The 22534-nt window shown below is 44.2% G+C and overlaps 3 protein-coding genes across 12 annotated transcripts; 1 reads left to right on the top strand and 2 right to left on the bottom strand.

Annotated features, from left to right (window-relative positions):
• Window positions 1-721: 721 nt before the first annotated feature.
• Window positions 722-12452, bottom strand: nat15 (N-acetyltransferase 15 (GCN5-related, putative)). 6 transcript variants are annotated; one of them, XM_061749255.1, is made up of 7 exons: window positions 12432-12452; window positions 4292-4407; window positions 4028-4157; window positions 3665-3761; window positions 3257-3491; window positions 2260-2429; window positions 722-2176 (listed from the first exon to the last, which is right to left on the bottom strand). In XM_061749255.1, the coding sequence occupies exons 2-6, from the start codon at window positions 4399-4401 to the stop codon at window positions 2273-2275; spliced, it is 729 nt and encodes a 242-aa protein (XP_061605239.1). In that variant the 5' UTR covers window positions 4402-4407; window positions 12432-12452; the 3' UTR covers window positions 722-2176; window positions 2260-2272. The 6 variants fall into 6 exon arrangements, with proteins under 6 accessions (XP_061605239.1, XP_061605236.1, XP_061605237.1 ...); XM_061749252.1 differs by lacking the exon at window positions 12432-12452 and adding an exon at window positions 7927-8044; XM_061749253.1 differs by lacking the exon at window positions 12432-12452 and adding an exon at window positions 7846-7868.
• Window positions 8816-15736, top strand: dnase1 (deoxyribonuclease I). 4 transcript variants are annotated; one of them, XM_061749245.1, is made up of 10 exons: window positions 8816-9128; window positions 9665-9811; window positions 10581-10719; window positions 11334-11422; window positions 11531-11617; window positions 12395-12510; window positions 13174-13243; window positions 13368-13556; window positions 14665-14758; window positions 15619-15736. In XM_061749245.1, exons 1-10 carry the CDS (start codon window positions 9118-9120, stop codon window positions 15667-15669), a joined length of 993 nt encoding a protein of 330 aa, XP_061605229.1. In that variant the 5' UTR covers window positions 8816-9117; the 3' UTR covers window positions 15670-15736. The 4 variants fall into 4 exon arrangements, with proteins under 4 accessions (XP_061605229.1, XP_061605230.1, XP_061605228.1 ...); XM_061749246.1 differs by having other exon boundaries at window positions 9052-9128; window positions 9731-9811; window positions 13174-13286; window positions 13402-13556; XM_061749244.1 differs by having other exon boundaries at window positions 9060-9128; window positions 13174-13286; window positions 13402-13556.
• Window positions 15737-16208: 472 nt separating this feature from the next.
• Window positions 16209-19288, bottom strand: eci1 (enoyl-CoA delta isomerase 1). 2 transcript variants are annotated; one of them, XM_061749248.1, is made up of 7 exons: window positions 19134-19288; window positions 18739-18840; window positions 18152-18279; window positions 17910-18056; window positions 17707-17828; window positions 17452-17630; window positions 16209-16956 (listed from the first exon to the last, which is right to left on the bottom strand). In XM_061749248.1, the coding sequence occupies exons 1-7, from the start codon at window positions 19174-19176 to the stop codon at window positions 16790-16792; spliced, it is 888 nt and encodes a 295-aa protein (XP_061605232.1). In that variant the 5' UTR covers window positions 19177-19288; the 3' UTR covers window positions 16209-16789. The 2 variants fall into 2 exon arrangements, with proteins under 2 accessions (XP_061605232.1, XP_061605233.1); XM_061749249.1 differs by having other exon boundaries at window positions 19084-19223.
• Window positions 19289-22534: the final 3246 nt, after the last annotated feature.

Here is a 22534-nt window from a genome sequence, read left to right as displayed (position 1 = left end):
AAATGTCACAAAAAAGAGGAAACCTTAAATCATGATCTCAACTCAATTTCCCTCACATTATGAATGAGCAATCGACTTAACGTGTGCGAAGGTTGAGCCTGTTTAAGTGAGCACAAAGCTAATATTCTCGCAGGGAACCATGGTTAATTCTGTTGAATGAAAGGCCACATCGAACATTTAGTTGCTCAGTGTACTTCGCTGGCACCGATAAATATAGAAAAAAAAGATATATTTGTACTGGTGGTAATCAGATGACGCAAGTGAAAACTGTTTTTCGGGTGATCATTTGTTTGCAGGGTAGCTTTTGTCTTTTGTGTGTGTGTGTGTGTGTGGATGATGTCGTCTCAAAAAGCGAACTCCGGTCTTAAACCTAGGAGCCACCTGTAACTACAATGCAGCACTGACACCTTGTGACAAGTCCGGAGAATGTGCACGGATGAATATGAAGTCACTAAAAATGTACTGTGCAGTGTTTAAGTGCCTTGCGATTGGCTCGGAACCAATCCAGGTTCCAACCCGCCTGTCACCCAGTCAACCGGGTAGACTGCAGCTCACCCTAAGGAGGATAAGCCGCATAGAAAATGGGTGAATGTTTATAATTCAAAAACAAACAAACAAACAAAATGCTTGAGATTCATAATGTTCTCAGAATAGCAATTCAAAGATTAGAACGAAGGCCAACCCTAATCAGCGGTACTAAAAGACAAAAACCAAAGTCAAGTAATTGTTACTATCCAAGGAAATTGTATTGCATACAAACTGTCTGAAATGTTTTGAATTTGACAATCACACCTTTGAACAACACATTTTAGTCACTGTTACATATGACGAGCGACAGAACACAAAATGGAGAAACCACAGTGTCAGGAACTGAATGTATTTAGAGCGGTGTACCCCGCCTCTCGCCCGAAGATAGCTGGGGTAGGCGCCGGCACGCCCGAGACCCGCGGAACGGAAGAGAGAGGAATGAATGAATGAATGTATTTCGACCAACATTTGGCACCTTATACATGCTAATTCCCGACCTTGCACACACACAGATGTAACAAATACCTCTCGATCAAGCAGGCGTTCAAATCAAATCTGAATTCTAATTTAAAATACGGACAAACGTGGTCATTCTTCTGCATCGACAGCAACTTCACAGACACGGAAGCGACAAACTGCATCCAGTGATTTGAAAACGTTTCCAATGAGGACCTGAGCAACTGTGCCCTTTTTGTACGGATTATACTACAATTGAAGAGCCACCTCAAACGCTACTGCCGAATGCAGCGCGTTCCACCTGAAGCTCAAATCTGTTCGTTTGTCAGAGCTGTCACAGATACAGTACATTTAGTTATTGCACAAAGAAAATTCATTTCATCAGTTTTCACAAGGGAACAGCATTTGACACATCAGTGACACTAAAATAATTGCCAAACTGCAGCGTTTCGTTGTTCCCAATAAATTACTAGCTTTACACTACGAGCCTTAAAAGATTCACTGCTAGATTCACAGTCCAATGCGATTTGTTCTCGGGTCCCTACGTCACAATTTGATACGGACTTACATTCTATCCAGTCAAAGAGAAAGGGTGCTTATTTCAAAATGGACAGCAGCAATATAAGACACACTGTACATTACATCGGATAGGAAATCTATTATTATCATAGTATATATAATATACTAATTGTAGCCATACAGGTGTATGAATAGGATGAAGCAAGGCAGAAATATAGGTAGCGTTTGAACCACTGGACTCTCTCGATTGCAATGCAAAATGCCTTCCACGCCAAAACAAAGACCTCCGCTCTGTCATCTGGTTTCAGCGATAGCTCTGATACGGCTCAGTTTTGCTGTGGCAGACTAAAGACGCGCCACTTTTGCAATCATGGAATGGTATTAGCAGTGACAGGATAGAATAACTGATGACAAATGTTTTCCCCGAAGTTGCTCGTGTTCAGTGTAAACACAACATTGCACTTTTTCATCGCGATGCAGTGCAACCACCATGTTCAGCAGCGCGCTCAGAGCGACAGATCCAGATCTGGCGCGTGTCAAACATGCATTGAATCAGCGGTAATATGGCGGCAGATGGGAGATCAAATGCAAGTTGAACATACACAGCATGCTGACAGTGTGAATGCACATCTGCATTAGGGAAGACTGATGACAAACGGAACACTTGGGGGTCCTGGGGGAGACAAAAGGAGACATACCATCAGAAGCTGAGGAAAAAATAATAACTAGAGCGGTGATGCGTCATGAGATGCGAACCTGCAATGTTGCGTCACATTGTTCGGCTGTACTGTATGCCGGTCTTGGAGGCGATGTTGGACCAAGGTAGCAGAGATCGCAGCAGGGACTGGGCCTGTCGATACAACCTCTGTGGGATGGAGCAGGGGCTCAGGCTGGCTAGGGTTGAACCGATGTGATGGATGTAATCAGTGGAACAATAGGTTAAGGAAAACATATGCACCAATATGCTGAAGACTACTGTATCAATAAACTTTCAATGTTATGCGGATGACACCCAAATTCGATGGAACTCAAATCGAATATGGAAAAAACCTTGCAATATTTTTGTAACAAATTAAAATAAGACTAAACTACTACTACTACGAATAGCTTAGATTTATATAGCGCCTCGTTTCAAAAGAAATAGCGACTGCTGGCGTTATTTCCCATGCCATCCCATTCATAATGTGTTCTAGGAAAGCAGGATAGAAGAGTACATGCATACGGATAATCAGGCCAAATCTGATCGTCCCCCTCTCCTTCTGATCACATATCTTCAAAAGATTACCTTGAACAATTAGCTTAATAATAGTCAATGTGTTTGGAACACCGTGCAATATCCATATACTGTGCAATACTCCTACTTAAGACTACAATTCTATTACATATACAATTATATACCTTCTTGCATTATTACTGGTACAGTTGAGTGTTTGTATACTGTGTTTCACAAGTCATTCACAACAATAAAAATGACGAGAGCAGTAAGCACACAGATGGCGATTTTTCTCCTTGATGCATGGGGACTCTCACCTCTTAAAAATGGGTTAAGTTATCAAAAAACGGTATGTTTGGACCCTGTTTAAATTGTTTCACTCTCTCCCCAGTAGTAGTTGAACTACAACTATTATTATCTCTGACTTTTGTTGACTCTAATTTCCTCAAAACAATATGCACTGCAAACAGAAAGAAAAAAAAAAACCTCTTTGAAGGACAAAAAGAGTAATTAGCAATTCCCCTTTCAACAAAAGGATATAATATTGTCCAAGGTGGATGACCCCCGTTGATGTAGAGCACATATGTGAATCCATCTTTCAGGACGCCACGTATGGAGTAGTAGTAGGGCAGGTAGTGGTGTTGCTTGAAGTCCCTGTTCTCGTAGAAGTAGATGGCAGTGTTGTTGGTGGTGAGAACATGCAGGTAGATTGCCTTACAGTGGTCCTGGGCTGTTGTCGAAATGTGCTCCTTCAGACTATCCAGCAGTAAGGAGCCTGAATGGAGACACGGGCACAGAGAGCTCAATCAGTGTTCAAATAAATCACAATTTTTCATTGGATTCAAATTGAGACTTTGCGAACTTTATCGTTCTGATGGTTATGGTGACAAATGTCAAACAATGTTTTGCATTCTTGCGAGTGCTTGTTTTCAATAAAGGAAACAGTACCTATGCCATGTTTCCTGAACTCTTTGACCACTCCCAGGCTGAGGATGTAGGCTACCTGTGTGTCCACAGGAAAACTGGAGGCAAGGATATCTCCATCCTGACAGTCAGACACACGCAATACATAAAAACAAAATGGCATTTGCGGAAGAATTACGATAAAATTCAGTGTACAGTTCCGTGACCTCCTCTTTCATCTATAACCACGTTATACAACGAGGAGCATGCATGGCTTGTGTTTGTTTTGCATTGTTTTCATGACAGTGGCCTCTTGGAAAAGTAATTTTAGTCTGCTGTATGTTCCACATAAATTGAGGACAGACAATAAAATGCAACCACGCTATACATACCATACAAATGTCTTACCTCTTTATGTACTTTGGTCCGACCTTTGATCTCGGCCACAATCATTCCCACAATGCCTCCTCTGAAGGTGGCTGCGAGAGAGAAGAACTTCTTGTTCGAGGTGATGTCCTGGTACCATGAGTCTGGATACCTGGGGTCACACGACAAGACAGGTCGGTATTCAGCCATCAACCCCCAGAAATGTTAATGTTAAAATGCAAACATGTTTTACTGGGTTCATTATATATAATTGTGCTCAGCCTCTCCAAAAAAATTTACTCTTACTCGATTGGAAACCAATCACCGCAGAGCACTTTCACACTGTCTATGTCATCATGGCACAGGAACCGTAGCTGGACTTCACTGAGAGCTGTGGGAGGCACCACGTCACTCATTCACACCTGCAGGAACAAAAGCAAAGCGCAGGGAGACTAACTGAGTCACTGTCACAACTCAAAACTAACTACACAGATGATCTCATTCTTGTTTGTGTGAGAAGACAAATGACTGTAAAGTGCACCACCCATCTTTTGCGAAATGGGTTCACAGGTTTTGGTAAGAGTTGATTCCAGTTACCTAATTGAGAAATGTTTCAAAATAGGTAGGCCAATGTAAGCCGCAAAATATTGCCCTGCCATAGGTATAACATTGCTTTCGCTTCAATAAAATTGCATTTCTCGTCAAAATCAGGTAGCAACTATAATTATGTTGGAAACAAATACAGTACCACAGACAAAACAGCTCATTCCTCAAGATGTCTTGCAAAAGAGCAGAAAATGAAGTGCAGTTGACAACAAGAACAATGTAAGGAAGTCTGCAATTTATGTGGCACGCCTGGAGAATGGTGGCGATTAGGACGAGCAACGTCACACACAAAACTTCTAAACAAGGACAAGGGTGTAGAATGTCAGAAGCTCGTGCTTCTGCATGTAATGTTCGTCGTAAAGGTTGGCAAAATAACGAACTTATTACACTACACTGCAGACCTTGGCAGAAGTCTCCAAAACTTTTTTTTTATTTTTACTGACGACACATCTAGTATATTAACAGATTACACCATTTCGTAATTCAATAACAAAAAACACGTTAACACTGTCAGAGAGATAAACAGTGAATATGTCAATAACATGGTTAATGTAATATGATTTGCTCTTGCAGCCTGCTGCTGCTGCTGCTGCTGCTTCCTGTCAGCTAAGGACAGCTAAGCTAACCTTCGAGCTAGGCTAACGTGCTCCTACCTTATGTCAACTCGCGCACCAAAGGAAAGTCAAGGAGATTTATATTCTTTGGTTATAAACCGGGCGGTTCCCTACTTTGGATACAGCATGACAGGACTCACGGCCACTCTTGATTCTCATTACTGTTATGTATGCTGGAGCTAAGCTAAACTAAGCTAACTGGCCAAAGCTGGCAACCGGATGTTTTCTTCCTGTTTGTGGTCGCCACGCAAATGACGTCATGTAAAACGTTTCCCTCCACGTCGGCAGCATTCTTGGTACTTCCACCTACTGGCCACTTAATGTATCGCCACCTTTTCACCCTTTGTTTTCACAACAAAATGTCACGCACAGTGTTTTATTTATGCATTTTTTAATTCATTTTAGGCTTATTGTTTAATTTGACTCAGTGATTCCACAGTTGGGCCTGAAAAAATTATATGGTAATGGGTAAAATGAGTAATTGATAACACAGGATATGGTTTGATTGTTGCATTTTCAGAAGGTTATTATTATAATTCACTCAGAATGTATTATTAAAAATATCCATCAGGCGCCTAAAAGAGAAACTAAATAAAAACCAACCAGTCATGCATATTTACAGCCACGAGATGGCGCTATAGTGGAGTTCACTCAAATGACACCATGCAGTCTTACAGTTATTTGCTTGTTCAATGCTTATTTGCAAATTTATGTAACCAGTAACAGATTATTTCATTATGCAGGAAAGAATACTTCGAGGAGTTGATGAATGAGGAAAATGAGAGAGAAGGGAGAGTAGAAAAGGCAAGTGTGGCGGACCAGGAAGTGGCAATGATTAGTAAGGGGGAAGTTAGAAAGGGATTAAAGAGGATGAAAAATGGAAAAGTAGTTGGTCCTGATGACATTCCTGTGGAGGTATGGAAGCATCTAGGAGAGGTGGCTGTGGAGTTTTTGACCAGCTTGTTCAATAGAATTCTAGCGTGTGAGAAGATGCCTGAGGAATGGAGGAAAAATGTGCTGGTGCCCATTTTTAAAACTGTGGGAACTATAGAGGAATAAAGTTGATGAGCCACACGATGAAGTTATGGGGAAGAGTAGTGGAGGCTAGACTCAGGACAGAAGTGAGTATTTGCGAGCAACAGTATGGTTTCATGCCTAGAAAGAGTACCACAGATGCATTATTTGCCTTGAGGATGTTGATGGAGAAGTACAGAGAAGGTCAGAAGGAGCTACATTGTGTCGTTGTGGATCTTGAGCAAGCCTATGACAGGGTACCCAGAGAGGAACTGTGGTACTGCATGCGCAGGTCTGGAGTGGCAGAGAAGTATGTTAGAATAATACAGGAGATGTACGAGGGCAGCAGAACAGCGGTGAGGTGTGCTGTAGGTGTGACAGACGAATTTAAAGGTGGAGGTGGGACTGCATCAGGGATCAGCCCTGAGCCCCTTCCTTTTTGCAGTGGTGATGGATAGGCTGACAGATGAGGTTAGACTGGAATCCCCGTGGACCGTGATGTTTTGCAGATGACATTGTGATCTGCAGTGAAAGCAGGGAGCAGCTGGAGGAACAGTTAGAAAGATGGAGGCATGCACTGGAAAGCAGAGGAATGAAGATTAGCCGAAGTAAGACAGAATATATGTGCATGAACGAGAGGGGTGGTGGGGGAAGAGTGAGGCGACAGGGAGAAGAGATGGCAAGGGTGGAGGACTTGAAATACTTGGCGTCAACCGTCCAGAGCAACGGTGAGTGAAGAAACGGGTCCAAGCAGGTTGGAACGGGTGGAGGAAGGTGTCAGGTGTGTTATGTGACAGAAGAGTCTCTGCTAGGATGAAGGGCAAAGTTCATAAAACAGTGGTGAGGCCAGCCATGATGGACGGATTAGAGACAGTGGCACTGAAGAGACAACAGGAAGCAGAGCAAATGAAGATGTTGAGGTTCGCTCTCGGAGTGGCCAGCTTGGATAAAATTAGAAATGAGCTCATCAGAGGGACGGCCGAGGTTCGATGTTTTGGAGACAAAGTTAGAGAGAGCAGACTTGGATGGTTCGGACACGTCCAGAGGAGAAATAGTGAGTATATTGGTAGAAGGAGGATGAGGATGGAGCCGCCGGGCAAGAGCGTTAGAGGAAGACCAAAGAGAAGGTTGATGGACGTCGTGAGGGAAGAAGACATGAGGGCACTTGGTGTTGGAGAGGAGGATGCAGGAGATAGGCTGACATGGAAAAGGATGTCACATTGTGGCGAACCCTAACGGGACAAGCCCGAAGGAAAAGAAGAAGAAGAAGATCTTGGTAACTAAGTGATCATTTGGGCCCGGACAATGATATGTGAGAAATATTGATGAAGAGTTGAGGACCTTGTGTTGTAAAATAGGACTAACTGAGCAGCAGACTGAATTGGTATCACATGCAACCACTTTCATCCTCAAACCTGAGAGTCCTCAAATGACACGAAATAAGATCACATTAATAAACAGCGGCAAGACTATGAAGATGAACCGCAATGTTGTTATTGTCGCGGTAGTGCAAAGATGGCAAAAGCGGCATGTTATGATAATAGTCTGGAAGAATGAGACGAGGAGACGAAAGCAGGTCGCGCAACATCAAACTAACTGACAATAAAACAACAAGTGACAGCCCACCTCTTTGCCTCGCCAATGAATGCATACAACGAATACTCCAGACGAGCTACTGGACGACAGGTAACAATTGATCGGCAGTACCTCAAGGCTACGAGGCTTCAAACAGGATGTTCTCGGAAGGACGTCGCCACTGAGCTTAGAATGTCGGAGATCGTCATCGGCAGGTTGCAACACAGAGACTGGAAAGGTCGGAGAAAGGCAGAGAAGCGGATATCCTTGCACAAAAAAAAAAAGAAAATACTTGACCCAAATACCATTCCTCTTCCTGTTAGAGAACAGCAAGTGCGTGTAATAAAGGAAGACATCATGAAACAGTAAGTCGAGGTCAAATGAAGTTTACCCGTGAACTCAATTTCATTGGCTGAAAGCTGAAAGCTGAATATCCTTTTTGGAAGGAGTTTATGTATCTGATGTTGAAAACTGTATGGAAGTGTAAATAAAGTGTGAGGGAACCAAACAATGAATCCATTTTTATGCAAATGATACAATAGTTCTTTTTGGATTTCTTTTATGGCCGATATTGAATGTATAATATTGATTTATGACACTTCATAATCCGCTATATTTTATGAGCTATTGACATTTTTCAACTTTGACTCTGCTGTATATATTTTCTTTGCTGCAAACTAGCGGATCGCACGCATGCAGATTGCTCAAGGGCACCTCGACAGTAGTCAGGAAGCAGACTGGCAACTATTTGCCACCCTTCTTTTTTCTTTGTCCACAGTGGGAGTCGAACCGTGACCCTTTGGTTGCAAAGCCTGTCCTTGGCTCATAACAAGACCTTATATAAACTTTCTTATCTGGTATTGATGGCATCTGTTGCCTTCCCAGTGGCACTCGACATTTACAAATAGCATTTATGAATTTGTTAAAGGGAGAGGAAATACATGTTCTTTTTCAACTGTGTGATGATAACACAGCGACAGTGACAGAACAGAAAGTTTTGATCTAGCATAGTTCTCTCAAACTACTTTATAGGTGGGATGTTAATAATGAATTTGACAGTAGGGGTTCTTTTTACGTATAGATTATTGATTTGAAGTCAACATACATTGTTGTATTTTTGCAATTTGAAGATTTTGCAACTATATTATGTTCAAGTGAAAGTGTGAGTGGACATTATCTCCAACATGGCCACGGCCGCGGACGCCGCCTATCTGCTCAAGGCCAGCACAACGCAGCCACGTGCCCCTGTGGTCAAATAAAGATAAACGCGTTCAGAAGTTCCAGCGGCACCACCGGGGATTCACGCTCATCCGCACGCCGGCGATGAGGATCAGGTAGCGACTGTGTGCTCGGCATGGGAAAAAAAAAAAACCCAACCTTTGATTTCATCGTCCACTAAAAGTAGTTGTTGTTGTTGTTGTTGTTGTTTCTGAGTATTGTAGCGATATTTACACTCAAGTGTAACTCAATTCCATCGGTTCTTATATTCGAAAGTAGCTCTGATTGACCCCAACTAAATTGTTCTTGTGGGCTTTTCCTGACATTTGGTGCTTTCTCAAGGTCTTTTGATAACCGCTTGAAATTGTTCCTATTCGCTCCCCGTTGTGTCGGGCTCCAGACACGGCACACAAAAAGCCCACATTTCAACTGGGGTGTTTGCGCCAACCCTCTGAAATGAAAACTGTCAGTCCAAACTTCAGTCACGTGATTTGATTTCAAATCCGTTGCTAAGTTGCTGGTCTCTGTGCAAGTTCTTCAAATGACTCGAAGCATCTCCTAAACCGTTCCATTTCCATGGTTTCGTTGTGAATCTTCTCCGACAGCTATCGGTGGTCATGTAACGCGTCTTTCCGGTTTCCCTGTCCGGCAGCCTCTCTCTCGCGCCTCAGCTCGTTTTGCAAGAAAGTCAATGTAAATCCATCCCTCCTTTTGTCAGCCGACTTTGGGCGAGAAGACTGGCCACCGTCAACTCGCAGCAATCTGAAACCTTTACTGATCCTTTCTCCGCTCCTTCAAGGTAAAGTCATTTTGTTGACTTCCAATTGGCTGTCGGTGTTGGTAGATGTTTCTTTTGCATATCTATTGAGATTCACTCTGTATCAACTTCCGAACCCTCGTGCAAGTCTCGCTGCAGTTGGAAGGTGAGAGCCAGATGGGATGATGACAAGGCGAGGCTCAGTAGAAAATGGATGACAAAAAGAACTAAACACGCATCGCTTTCATTCTTGTGGCCAGACTTTCTCCAAGACTTTGGAGCGCGTCTGGAGAAATCCGTAGTGTAGATCGATTCACCCAAGCATACTTGTAGGGACCCTTGCTTTGTGCAATGGGGCGCGGTCATGCTTGGAACATGCTGGTTAGAAGGTTCCAACCAGTGTATCCACTTTTGTTTTTAGCGGTGCTCCTGGAGATTTTTTTCCAATGTGAAATATGTGCCTTGGCTCAATAAAAGTTACAAGCCACTCGATGAATTGATGAAGAATTTCTGTTTAAAGTATGTCCAAGTAAGACCTTACAGTGTACAGCATCGGGCGCTTTTAAGTGACACGTTGGAAAACCTTTGACCCCACTTTAAAGTTAACTTTTGTTTAACCTGGGCAAAAATGTAACGCATGATTCAAATGTAATATTTGACTCTGCACAAAGCACACAACCTTCTTCTAAGCTCCAGTCGACAAGAATTCCTTTCATTTTCAATGCATTGCTAAATTCAATGATGTGCCTTCTGTCAGTCAGGGTTTTGAATGTATTTTCTCATCGATATCTGACCTCTTCATGACCCCTAGGATGCATCCAGCGTACAGTTTGTGTCTCCTTTTGGCCCTGCTGCATGTGTCTACAGGTCTGCTCCTGGGAGCCTTCAACATCAAGTCTTTTGGTGATAAGAAAGCCTCCAACACAACCTTGATGAACATCATTAGCAAGGTCTCATATGCTGTAATGACTTCTCATCACACGCCACCCCACGTCCATCCATTTCCTACCGCTTAGCCGAGGTCGGGTCGCGGGGGAAGTAGCTTTAGCGGGGACGCCCAGACTTCCCTCTCCCCAGCCACTTCCTCCAGCTCTTCCGGTGGTGATCCCAGGCCGGCCGAGAGACGTAGTCCTGGGTCGCCCCCGGGGTCTCCTCCCGGCGGGACGTGCCCGGAACACCTCACCGGGGAGGCGTCCGGGAGTCATCCGAATAGGATGCCCCGGCCGCCTCGTCTGGCTCCTCTCGATGCGGATGTGAAAGTGGAACGTAATGGTTTCATTTACAAGTTAACATGTAGAGACAGCAAGCGATGGGCAAGAAAGGTTAGAAGTTGTGCGACAGACCGGCGACCAGTTCGGGGTGTAGTCAGCCCCGCGACCCTGAACACGATAAGCGCTGTTGAAAATGGATGGATGGAGGTTAGAAGGTTGGAAGGTACCCTGCTGCAACTTGTTCATCACACAGATGCGGTCTGACGCATGGGATAAATATTCTCGATGACGTGTTATTGCCCATCGATCAACAGCAAACGCATTGACTTGATGCTTTTTCGTGTGCGTTGCAGATCGTCCACCGCTACGACATCCTTCTGATCCAGGAGGTCAGAGACAACGACCTCTCGGCCACCGAGAAACTCATGCAGCATGTCAACAAGTGAGGATAAATATAAGCGTTATCTGTGTTGTTGTTTTGAGTGATTTTACTATATTAACAGAACCCGATCAAGGAATGCCCACTAATTCGTACTGTTTGTTTTTCTAGAGGTTCTCCACAATTTAGGTACAAGCATATTGTCAGTGAGCCTCTGGGTCGTAGTTCCTACAAGGAACGGTATCTCTTCCTATACAGGTACACACGCACACACACACAAGCTATTGCAGTGACAAAATCCTCCTGTTTCTTTGTCTACAGTATGCATTGTTGTGACCTTATACCGTATACTGTAGCTAGATAATCCCTCTGCATGATTCCTCATAATTCGACTCAGCATACAATGCGAACTACAACTCGAATAAAATCCATCCGTCCATCCATTTTCTGAGCCGCGTATCCTCACGCGGGTCTTCGGGCGGCGTCAGTCAAAACTCAAACGTGATTATTTTAAAGCAGAATTTTGATATCGCTCACACATGCAGATGTAACTAATGTGCTGTGCGTGCTGGATAAAACTAAACTGAGCTGAATATAGAAAGTGTCTATTCCGAATACACAAGTCTATCGCATCACAAGAAAATACAGTATTTAGTTATGTGGTGCAGCAACATCTGCAGTTAATTCGTCATCATAATGAAACTATACATAATATCTTATATGTTCCTGTTTTTTAATCTACCATTCCAATGGTGTGTTTTTTTTGCCGAATAAACTTCGTATTTTGTGCATAACTACTAGTCACTTAATACCTTCCCGAATGCATAGAACATTGCCTTCTACTCTTTGTGCTTTTGGAATTTGCGGATGCAGCACGCGTAACCGTCAAGATCAACAGGCTGCACACTGCATTCAATCAGGAATTAATTCGATTGGCGTATCGAGACGAGAAGCACTTCAAAAGGTCAAAGGTGTGGAGGCAATCTTTCGGGAATAAAGCTGTCACGCATTTCAATATGATCTGTTTCTTTTCAGGGAGGCGACTGCGTCAGTGGGCAAAAACTATACTTACGACGACGGCTGCGAGCCCTGCGGGAGCGACACCTTCATAAGGGAGCCCTTTGTCGTCATGTTCTCCTCCGATGACGCCGGTAGGAAATGGAAGAAAGCAGAGCAGCATCATTTATGAAGTTCTCGTCATTTGCAACGGTGCCACAGTGTGACTCGCGTCTAGAAAGTACAACAATCTACGTAATTACACCAAGTCGCGATTAGCACGATCATATGCAGTATACAGGTCTGTGGAAGGAAGGGTCTTGGGTAGCGACCACTAGCATTGTTGTTTTAAGAAGAAGAAGGAGGACACACGTTTTAGCGATAACGAAAGAGGACATTCAGTCTTGCTTTAGATTTCGGTATTTATTTACATGCAAAAAAGCTCAACCTTTTTCAGAGTTGGTCCAGAACCACGTTTCACCGCATGCAATAAAAAAGTGAAGGCCCAAGTATTTAGCATTATTTGGTATCAAGTATTGACTAAATGCTAACGTTTTATATTGCATTCCTATCATGTGGGGTGAGTGATTAAAAATCCACATGAGTCATTTGACGGTCTTCATTCGGATTCAAGGATTTTCATTGACCTCGCGATTTACACATGATATGGCAACAAATGCATCGAATTGAATGTGTTCCCAACAACGTTTGTATCTCAACTGATCATTAACTGTTGATTCCCACACGATCCAATCATTTCGAATCGTTGTGGCATGAACTTTGTCCTCGTCTTTTCCTGATTCCTTTTCGGTTTCTAGTTGTCAGGAACTTTGTGCTGATCCCACAACACGCCTCGCCGGACTTCGCCTCGCAGGAAGTAGACGAGCTGTACGATGTGGTGACTGACGTCCGCGCCAGATGGAACACCAATGTGAATATGACTTTATTGAGTGTTTAAAAAAAAAAAAAAAGTTTTTTTTTGTTGTTTTTGTTTGTTTTTTTCTGTATGAAGCTGGGTGAGTGACACCCATATACTGGCCCCGCAGGACATCGTTCTTCTCGGCGACTTCAACACAGACTGCACATATGTCACAGGCTCAGACTGGATGAAGATCCGCCTCTTCACCGACAAGAGCTTCCATTGGCTGATCCCTAATGAGGCTGACACCACAGTGTCACACACTCATTGTGCATATGACAGGTACACACACGTGCAAATTCCGTGTCGGGAGTATCAGATACATAATCACAGGATCTGAGAAGCTTCCGGAATGCTTATTTGTCTATATGGGCTGGCTACCAGTCCGGGGCGTACCCCGCCTCGAGGCCAAAATTGATTACTCGATGATTACTCCCATTTAGCAGTTTGAATGTGGTTGATTCATTCTGATCAAAGCCATATCCCCAATTATACGGTAAGAGGTTGTGGACATTTGTGCAATCACATTATCTCACTTGTTAAGAATTACAGTACTTCCCCTCTCTAAAAAAAAATGGAGTTGTACAGGTACAGTATAAGTCACATTAATAGTAGAAAATGTTTTGGAATGATTTACGTTCTGATCTTTTTTTTTATATCACAATTTTAAAGGTGCCACATGTTACCAAATCAACTTTTTTTCCCTCATATTTGGGATGCAATATTGGTTGTAGGGTGCCTCAGTGAACATGTGAAATAGGAATACAAATTGTCCAAGCATACCCGATTTCGAGACATTTTTCCGCCAAGAGGCCTGAAATCAGCTCACTCGAATTTCTCAAGCTTATCTGCGTCACTCGCGAAGAGCTCCGGCTACCTCTGCGCTCCCGAGCCAGCGCTGTCAACATAACAAACGCACGTGCTCTCACGAGTGGGTCTTCTACACGGAGGCAACCAATCCGAGAAAAGGGGGCGGTCTTAGCCAAACATGGACAAAGCGGATACAAAAGTGGGTCAAACTGAAGTAGCCTTTTCTGGACACGAACCACGGTGTGCAGGACCTTTAACAAGGTCATTTGGACTTTATATAGTCACTGTAATTTAGCTGAAATGTGACATCACAATTCATCAAAATTCAGAAAAGCTTCCCAACAGACGCCTGTTTGTAAATTGGCATCTCAAAAATTATTTACTTGGCTGTGTAATTTCACACTTGATGGGTGAGCAGGAAACCCAAACTAAATTTATACATTCAATTGAAGTCAATTTTCCACAATAAACACATTCTTTAATAAATCTTTCTCAATGAATACTGAGCATCGTGATATCAAAAATATTCTCAATATTCCCAGGTGGACGCTTAAGAGCATCCATCTTTATGTATTTTTAGGATTGTGGTGACCGATGACATGATGAAGGGAGTCGCGCACCACAGTGCTGAGGTGTACGACTTCATGGTGGATCTGAATCTCAGCTTCAGTATGGTAAATATGTCGGAGAAGTAGACATTAGCACGTCACAAAAATGTCAGCAATTTGATGGTGAGGGGCACTTAAGAAGTTCACCTGTCTTGGACACACGATTTGAAGTGCTATCCCATTGTACGTTGTAAATCCATATGGTTTAATACGATGTTGGTCTACCCTTTGCGGGAAGGCTTTCAACAAGGTTTAGGAGTGAGCACATTTGTGAGGTCCCACGCTGATGTTGGACGAGAAGGCCTGGCTCACTGTCCGCTCAAAATCAACCCAAAGTGTTCTCTTGGGGCGAGGGCAGGACTCAAGTTCATCCATACCAAATTCTCTCATCCATGTCTTTATGGACCTTGCTTTGTGCGCTGGTGCACAGACATGTTGGAACAGGATGAGGTCATTCCCAACCTGTTTGACTGTCCAAAATCTCTTGGTATGCCGAAGCATTCAGAGTTCCTTTCACTGGAGCTCGGGGGCTAATATTTTTGCGGGAACAGTTTGGAGATAGCCCTTTCCTGTTCCAGCATGACTGTGCATCAAGGTTATAAAGACATGGATGAGAGAATTTGGTATGGATGAACTTCACTGGCCTGCACACAGCCCTGACCTCAACCCAGTAGAACACCTTTGGGATGAATTGAAGTGGAGACTGAGAGCCAGGCCTTCTCGCCCAACATCACAATTTGTGTCACCTCACAAATGCCCTTCTGGAAAAAAGGTCAAAAATCCCCATAAACGCACTCCTAATCCTTGTATACTGTATTAAAACAATATGACTTATTTCATTTACTTAGAGCAGAAGTGAGTGCTTAAAGCATTTGCACTCCTTTATGTTAAAAAAGTACCAGGTGTAGGTTTGATTTATTTCTCAGGCATTGGCTGTTAGTGACCATTTCCCGGTGGAGGTGAAGCTGCTCGTTTGAGCCTAGGACTGCCTGAACCATCGGCATCAGCCTCGACTGGAATTCTCCCACGCCCGAGCCAAACAACTACTGGGACGGAACTAGAATCACACACAAAGACAAATAATAAAATCGTTAAATCACTGCCAAATACAGTAGCAGTGTCTGTGAGTATGGATGGAGATTTTTTTTACACAGACGTTTGGTGAACACCCCACACAAGATGTAGTCTGGCTATTAGCCAACATTTCAAAACATTTTCAATCAACTATAATAATACATGCCATCTTTCACTCCATACGCTCACAAGCTGTATAGAACTTGAATTTCAGTCCATTTATTTCGATTCACATACTGCAGCACCCATTCCTAACCACAGGGCAAAAGTCTGCATACGCTCAATGGCTGTCATTTTACTATGAAATACTAAGATACGAATGATGTTGCGGAGTCGATGATATTGAAGTCTTGGAAAAAGGAGAAGAGTGTTGGCACCCTCATGCCAACTCCTAACCACCAATTTTTGGGGGGGGAAAGTGGAGCAGCCAGGACACGTCATGTTAAAGTACACAGTTTGAAGTTTATTTCAAGACATACACCACAGTTCTGTTAGTATGGTACACGTTTTGAGCTTTTCAGTCAGTATACTAATAAAGCGGATTTTAACCATTAAACACACACAACCAAAAAACAAGGTCACATATGAATGCCCCCATTTATTCAGAAACTACATTCCAAGAACAAGTCAGATAAAACTGAATACAGAGGGGGAAAAAAAGATGAAATGCACCAAAGCTCCAGTTATCCGTTCGGTCAGGCACTTCAATGACGAGGCTCTGAGGATCTTCTTACGAGAACATAACCTCCCTAGGTGTGAAGTCAGCTCGATTTGTGCTGGGGGGCACGTACCTTTTTGAAGCCAGTTCAATTAATTCCGGATATTATATTGCATGGACCCGAATGGGCCTTCAACACACCGTTATGTCCGCCACATAACGAAAGCGAGTACATTCTTTTGATGATACTGGAAAGCCCGTGTTGAGCCTGAAGTAGCGGTACTGGACAGTGACAGCACAGGATCAGGCAGTGCTAAAGTTCAGATGGTGAATGATCACATGGCTCCAGTTACTACGTGGTCTCATTAAGCCTTCCTCTTCTTGAGCATCTCAAGATACATATGGAGTGACTTTTGGATGGAGTCTTTGGTGATGAAACTCACAAAGTTTTGGATGTCGGCCTCTCTGTTGGACGCGAGCTTGTCGATGGTTGGCTTCCTCATCATGGACTTTGTGATCTGCCTGGCATGGTCTGGAAAACAAAGACAACGGTTTGCTCAGGTCAATGATTCTCAAAACTCGGCAAGCGGTGAGTAGTGTGGTGGTGCGGTGGACCACCGCATGTTTCATTTTCAGCACCTGCGGATTCACCCGTTGGTATGTTTTTTTCAAGTTGGTTTTCTATTTTTTGTGTGCATAGTTTCTCCCCACTCGAATGTTGAAATTCACTGCCTTTGACGGACTTAGAATCCAAATATCCATGTTAACTGTGAGGGCTGGCAGCGAATGATTTAAGATCATCAAACAAATGTAAACAACAGACAAATATAACCCAAGTGAACTTAAATTGCTGTTTTTAAATGGGGATTTCATTCATGAAGGAAAAAAAGCTACCTGGCCTTCTGTGGATTGGAATTAGGACTTAACTGCTGCATTGCTTATCTTAAATTAGTGGGACTAAAGCACGTTCAATGTAACGTTTAATTGAAAACATAAACCGAGGACCCCCTGGATAAATAAAACACACCTGGAACGGCCAACCACTTGGCCATTATCTGCTCCGACGTGGCCATGAGCTTATCTTCTGCCACTATCTGGTCCACCAGTCCTATCTTCAGAGCTTCTGTAGGACTGTAGAGCAACCCCAGAGCCAGGGCCATCTCGGTGTTCCGGTGGCCTACTGTATTCACCATGGTGTCCTTAAACCTGTGAACAACACGGGACATGTCGTGAATCATTCACTTCCAATTGATAGCACGTTTGTCACGTCGAGAATTATTACCAAAAAGGTGCAACTATGCCCAGCTGAGTCTCGTTAAGGCCGATGCTGTACCGTGGGTTGTCCGCCATTATTCTATGGTCACACGTCAACGACATTAGACAGCCGCCCGCAGGACTGGAGCCCTGCGGAAGGAGGGAAAACTACAGTTAGTATTTTTGCTCAAGTCAAGTTCTTGGTAGAAAATGTTGTTTGTTTTATACTACATTGATTGCGGCTATGGTGACCATGTTGGAGCTATAGACTTTCAGCCACATCTCCTGAACAGCTTTCCAGAACTCCCCACAGCTTTCTGGACTTTTGCCATACATCTCCAAGATGTCTAGCCCTGCTGAAAACACCTTGGGCAGACTCTGGATCACATAAACACACAATTTAAGTCAAAAAATGGTGTGTGTTTAAAAAAACAAACAAAAAAAGTCATCTTCAAAGGCGTTTTGCATTGTACAGATGTGATGATGAGGCCTCGGCAGCTCTTGTCCATCTCTAGCTTCTTCAAGTTGATGCAAAACTCTGTGAGGAAGTCCAAACTGAGGCTGTTGACTGGCAGACTCTTCATACGCATCACGGCCACACCTACGCAAGACATTTCAAAAAAAAAAGAGAGAATTGCTACTGCTGTTAAGTCCAAGGTTAGACAAGATTTACAACAAAAAAAAAAGACTGCTGCTTGACTGAAGCATGGCATGAGCCAACTATGCAAACTATGCTTCGAAAATCGAGAACCCATTGGAACCGGGACTAACGTTTGGACACCCTTTATTGAAACCATGCAAACTTTTTGGACCCGGCCCCCTAAAAGAATCGGAATGGAGAATCGTTTGGAAGCGGAATCGAAATAAGGAATTGGAATGACTCAAATTCAACTTTCACTTCTTCAGCGTTGTCCTAAGAAAAGTTACAATATTTACAGAAATGTGAGGGAGTGTACTCACCTTTGTGAGCTACTGTACATTCCAAATCATATTCTAATATTGCAGCCTTTTCATGCATTTATTCGAAATTCACACGCGCATATCCACCCTCGAAAATCACCTGTACTCTTGTCAAAATCCACAGACATTTTGGACGACGCGGACGTGGAGTTTCGGCTGTGCACAGCAGATGAACTCACTGGACTCCGCTGGCAAAGGAGGCCTGGACAAACGCACAACAAATACCTTTCATCTCCGACTCACATCTGCCATTGAACGTTCTCAGCCAATGGCAGCGAGGAGACCTTAAGTCTACTCAGAACGGTCTTCGGCGCTTCAGTTTTACTGGCGTTAATAACGAGGCACCGGTTTGACCCTTGCTCCACATGCTGCGCCATACAATGCGACCCGAGCACTTTCGCCGATTTACAGTTAACCGAAAGGCTTTCCTCCGATTCAAACGTACATTATAATGCGCTCCGTGCACACAAAGCAAGCCACAGACGAGGGACACACCTGGCAAGGCACATTGACTTCTCCAAGCAGCTCTCAACGCCATTTTCTTGTTTTGCGGCTTCGCAGAACGAACAGCGCTTCGAAACTATAGTGGCCGGTGTGGGTAATTACAACTTCCGGCGAGTCGACGGATAGCCAGATCGAGCCCAATATTCTTCGGCTTCATTCAGAGAGAAGACTTTCTCGAATTCTCTTCTCGTATCAAGTAATGTTTAATTCCAGAACATGTCAGAGAATACAAACTCAGTTCCATGACTAAAGCAAAAGAACCTCAGCAAGTTGCGCAAAAAGTACTGCAACGCCGGACATTTGGACCTGCGCATTCAGAAGTTGAGGTCGCAGGTCACACCTGTGAAGGGGATGGTGCATTTGAGGTTTTTGCGTGAAAGCCCAATGGCCCGTCCCTAACTCGAATGACTCGTGTACGTTTACTTCTAAGTCGTAAATTGGAAGCCGAGCAGTCCATCGTAGTATGACCGACAAAATTCAGGTTCTTCAAGTGCACTTAAGTTCATTGCTGTACAATAAATCAAATCAGTAAGAGTAATCATTTACTGTGTATAAATATCATACACGTGTTGATGTTTTTTCAGGAGGGCTAAATGCGTTGTGTGTCCGCTGTACAAATTTGACACATGATCCAATGTGTCCGAACACGATTGTGCTTGTAATCCGCAGGCTCTTCCTGACATGAATTGATGTCTTGTTAGAGACCAGACCAACAATATGAATCTGTAAAACTGGGAGTGGGGAAAGGATTCAGGCTCATAGTCTCCTGTCACAAGATATGAAAATGAATGAAGCTTTAGAGTAGATACTTGAAGTGCCAAATAAACTCTCCAAATGCTTTATTTGGGTTACCCGTTCTTTTGCCTTTTGCGCTGTATTGTACACACAGGATGATAGTGTTATTATAAACACCAGCAATTCGGCACACCAGTAGAACGACGTGCCTTCCTAGTAATGCGTTCTTCTTCTATTGGCCTTCCGCTACTGTTTGACATGTCTGCACAGCTTTAGCATACTAGAGCAACCACCGGTACATGTTACTAGTGAGGCAAAATTGCGCACTCATGAATATCGTTGCTCTACTACTAGTGCGAGGTGTTAACTGGTACAATTGTGCATCATTTTGCTGCAACTAGTAGCATCCAAAAGGCTGCAGTGCGTGACACATGCCTACTAGCACAGGTAAGGTTTAATTGTGTACTAGTAGGCTAAAAGTGGTTTAAAAAAAAAAAAAAAAAACATTATACAGGCTGCATATATTTGATTTTATGTCTATGGTTTCTGTTGGGTCTGTTAAATGACTCCATGTTGTTGAGTCGTAGCCCTCCTAAAATACGCGTGAAAACGTGTTGTCGGTCTCGCCTGAGACGCGCGTGTTGCAATCAGAGGGTGTAACAGCCACTTTGCACCACCAGATGACGCTGTGCTCCAAAGTATTCATTGGAATGGCTATTGGAACATGGTTGCATCTTCTCCATGTACCTGCGTGGCTTTTTCTCTGGGTAGGTTTAATGAAGACTCTGACCTCTGTCTGCGTGCGTGCGTGCGTGGGCCCAGTTGAGGGTCAGTCCAGAGTGTATCCCACATCTCCACCAAATTCACCCCCAGTTATGATGAGAAGGAGCCTATTGAAAAATATGAGGGTGATGCACAGTAGCAGCAACGCTGCCGTTACATCAACCTCGGTTCATTTTTCATACAATGTTAGCGTAGCGTCTGAGGTCGCTCTCAGGAACTTCACGATGCTTAATCTTGAGAGTCGAAGCGCGCTAACCGGCCGCTGCTAATCTTAAGGCTCTCGGCGAACGAGGTTCGACCGCGGCATCGGCTCTCATCTGTTATGCGTGCGCACGGCACAGACTTTGTTTGTTGAACTCAGCTCATCAGTCGCCCACTTGGACACGTCATCCGTGTGCTTCGCTCTCCACACGCGACTACCGCTAATCCATTGATGCTCAATCCAACTGTTACACCAATGAAACGGTCGGATTCCGTGTGGGTCGCTCACGCAAGGGTGACGTCTTAGGAAAGCGACTGCATCGTTGGGTTGCGCTTAATGTAGCAACGGAGCTAACGGAACACCCCGCACATTGGCGTGACAATAGAAATGACAAAGGCTTGCATTATAGGGTAGACGTTTTGATACAACACTGGAGTGCTGATGCCGTGTTGGAAAAGCTCAGAACAAAAATACACTTCTTGCATGTGACGTCGTAACTCATTTGCCATGAAAGAGGAATCGATAAGTGGAGCGGTCAGCCAAGCGAACAAACGATTCCAGAAACGGTTCTCAAAAAGAGCCGGTTTTCGATTCCCATCCCCACAACTCCCCCTAATTGATAAACAGACGGCATCGGTACTAGCGTTGGTTGCGGTAATTCATTGCACTCCTCCGGGCACAACATTCACATACCAGGGAACCCTCATTTGGTACCACTTCCATGTGTGAAAATGGCTCTTTCTTGGTGGGCTACACTAACACAGTTCCAACTCGGGGAAGAAATATGCATTTTCATTTCTTCTCTGCACGCTCTCTGGCTGCATTTAATGTCACATAATAATGACGCTCAAGCAATTAGCACAAACAAAGCAGCATTTCACCGCACACGGTACAGTGGGGAAATCAGTGGTGTGTATCCGGCCTGCTGATTTCAATTCAATCAAATCTTGGTGCATTTCCGTGGTCCTGGAGTCCATTGAGCAGGAGAGTATTTCAATGGAATGAAGAACTCGATGAATACACACATTGATTCATCACATACACGCCACACGTGGGTGCACACATTCCGAAGACAGCGGCTATTGAAGTGTCACAAATCAGCAGGTTTCATTGTGCTGAGAATTGGATCCGGTGGCAGGGAAAATCATTGATTACAAAACAGTAGCGGCAACAACAACACGAACGCCACGTCACATGCATGTCAGTCAGCCGGTGTGCGGCGTCGAGGGAGGGTGAGCCCACGCCCGTCCGGGAGGGGACCCGACCAGGGCGACGCCACCGACCGCCCGGGGCCCAGGGAGGTCCCGAGCCCGACCCGAGCGCCCGAGGGGCCCGTCGAGATCTTTGGAGCGTCGTTCCCCTCTCGCAGGATGCGAGACCGACAAGCGCGGATATGAACGATAGGTCAGCTGCTGCGGGTGGCCACACAAAGTAGGCCCGATGTCATGTTCGCTATTCTTGAAACAAGCAAGCCGCTGTGCAAACTTGGCAGCGAGCAAATAAAGTACTCAAGAAACTAAAGTCAGTCAGTGTGTGCCACCCGAAAATCTCCGAATTTAGGGCATGAGGATTCCTCGGAGCTTCTCGTCTTCAGTGACGCCTCAATGGGAAACCGACCTGATGGCGGATCGCACGGTGGACATCTCATTGCGCTGATGGGCGAGGAAGGGAC

The sequence above is a fragment of the Phyllopteryx taeniolatus genome, chromosome 16, assembly GCF_024500385.1.
Source record: "Phyllopteryx taeniolatus isolate TA_2022b chromosome 16, UOR_Ptae_1.2, whole genome shotgun sequence".
NCBI lineage: Eukaryota > Metazoa > Chordata > Actinopteri > Syngnathiformes > Syngnathidae > Phyllopteryx > Phyllopteryx taeniolatus.
This window is presented reverse-complemented; position numbering and strand designations above follow the sequence as displayed.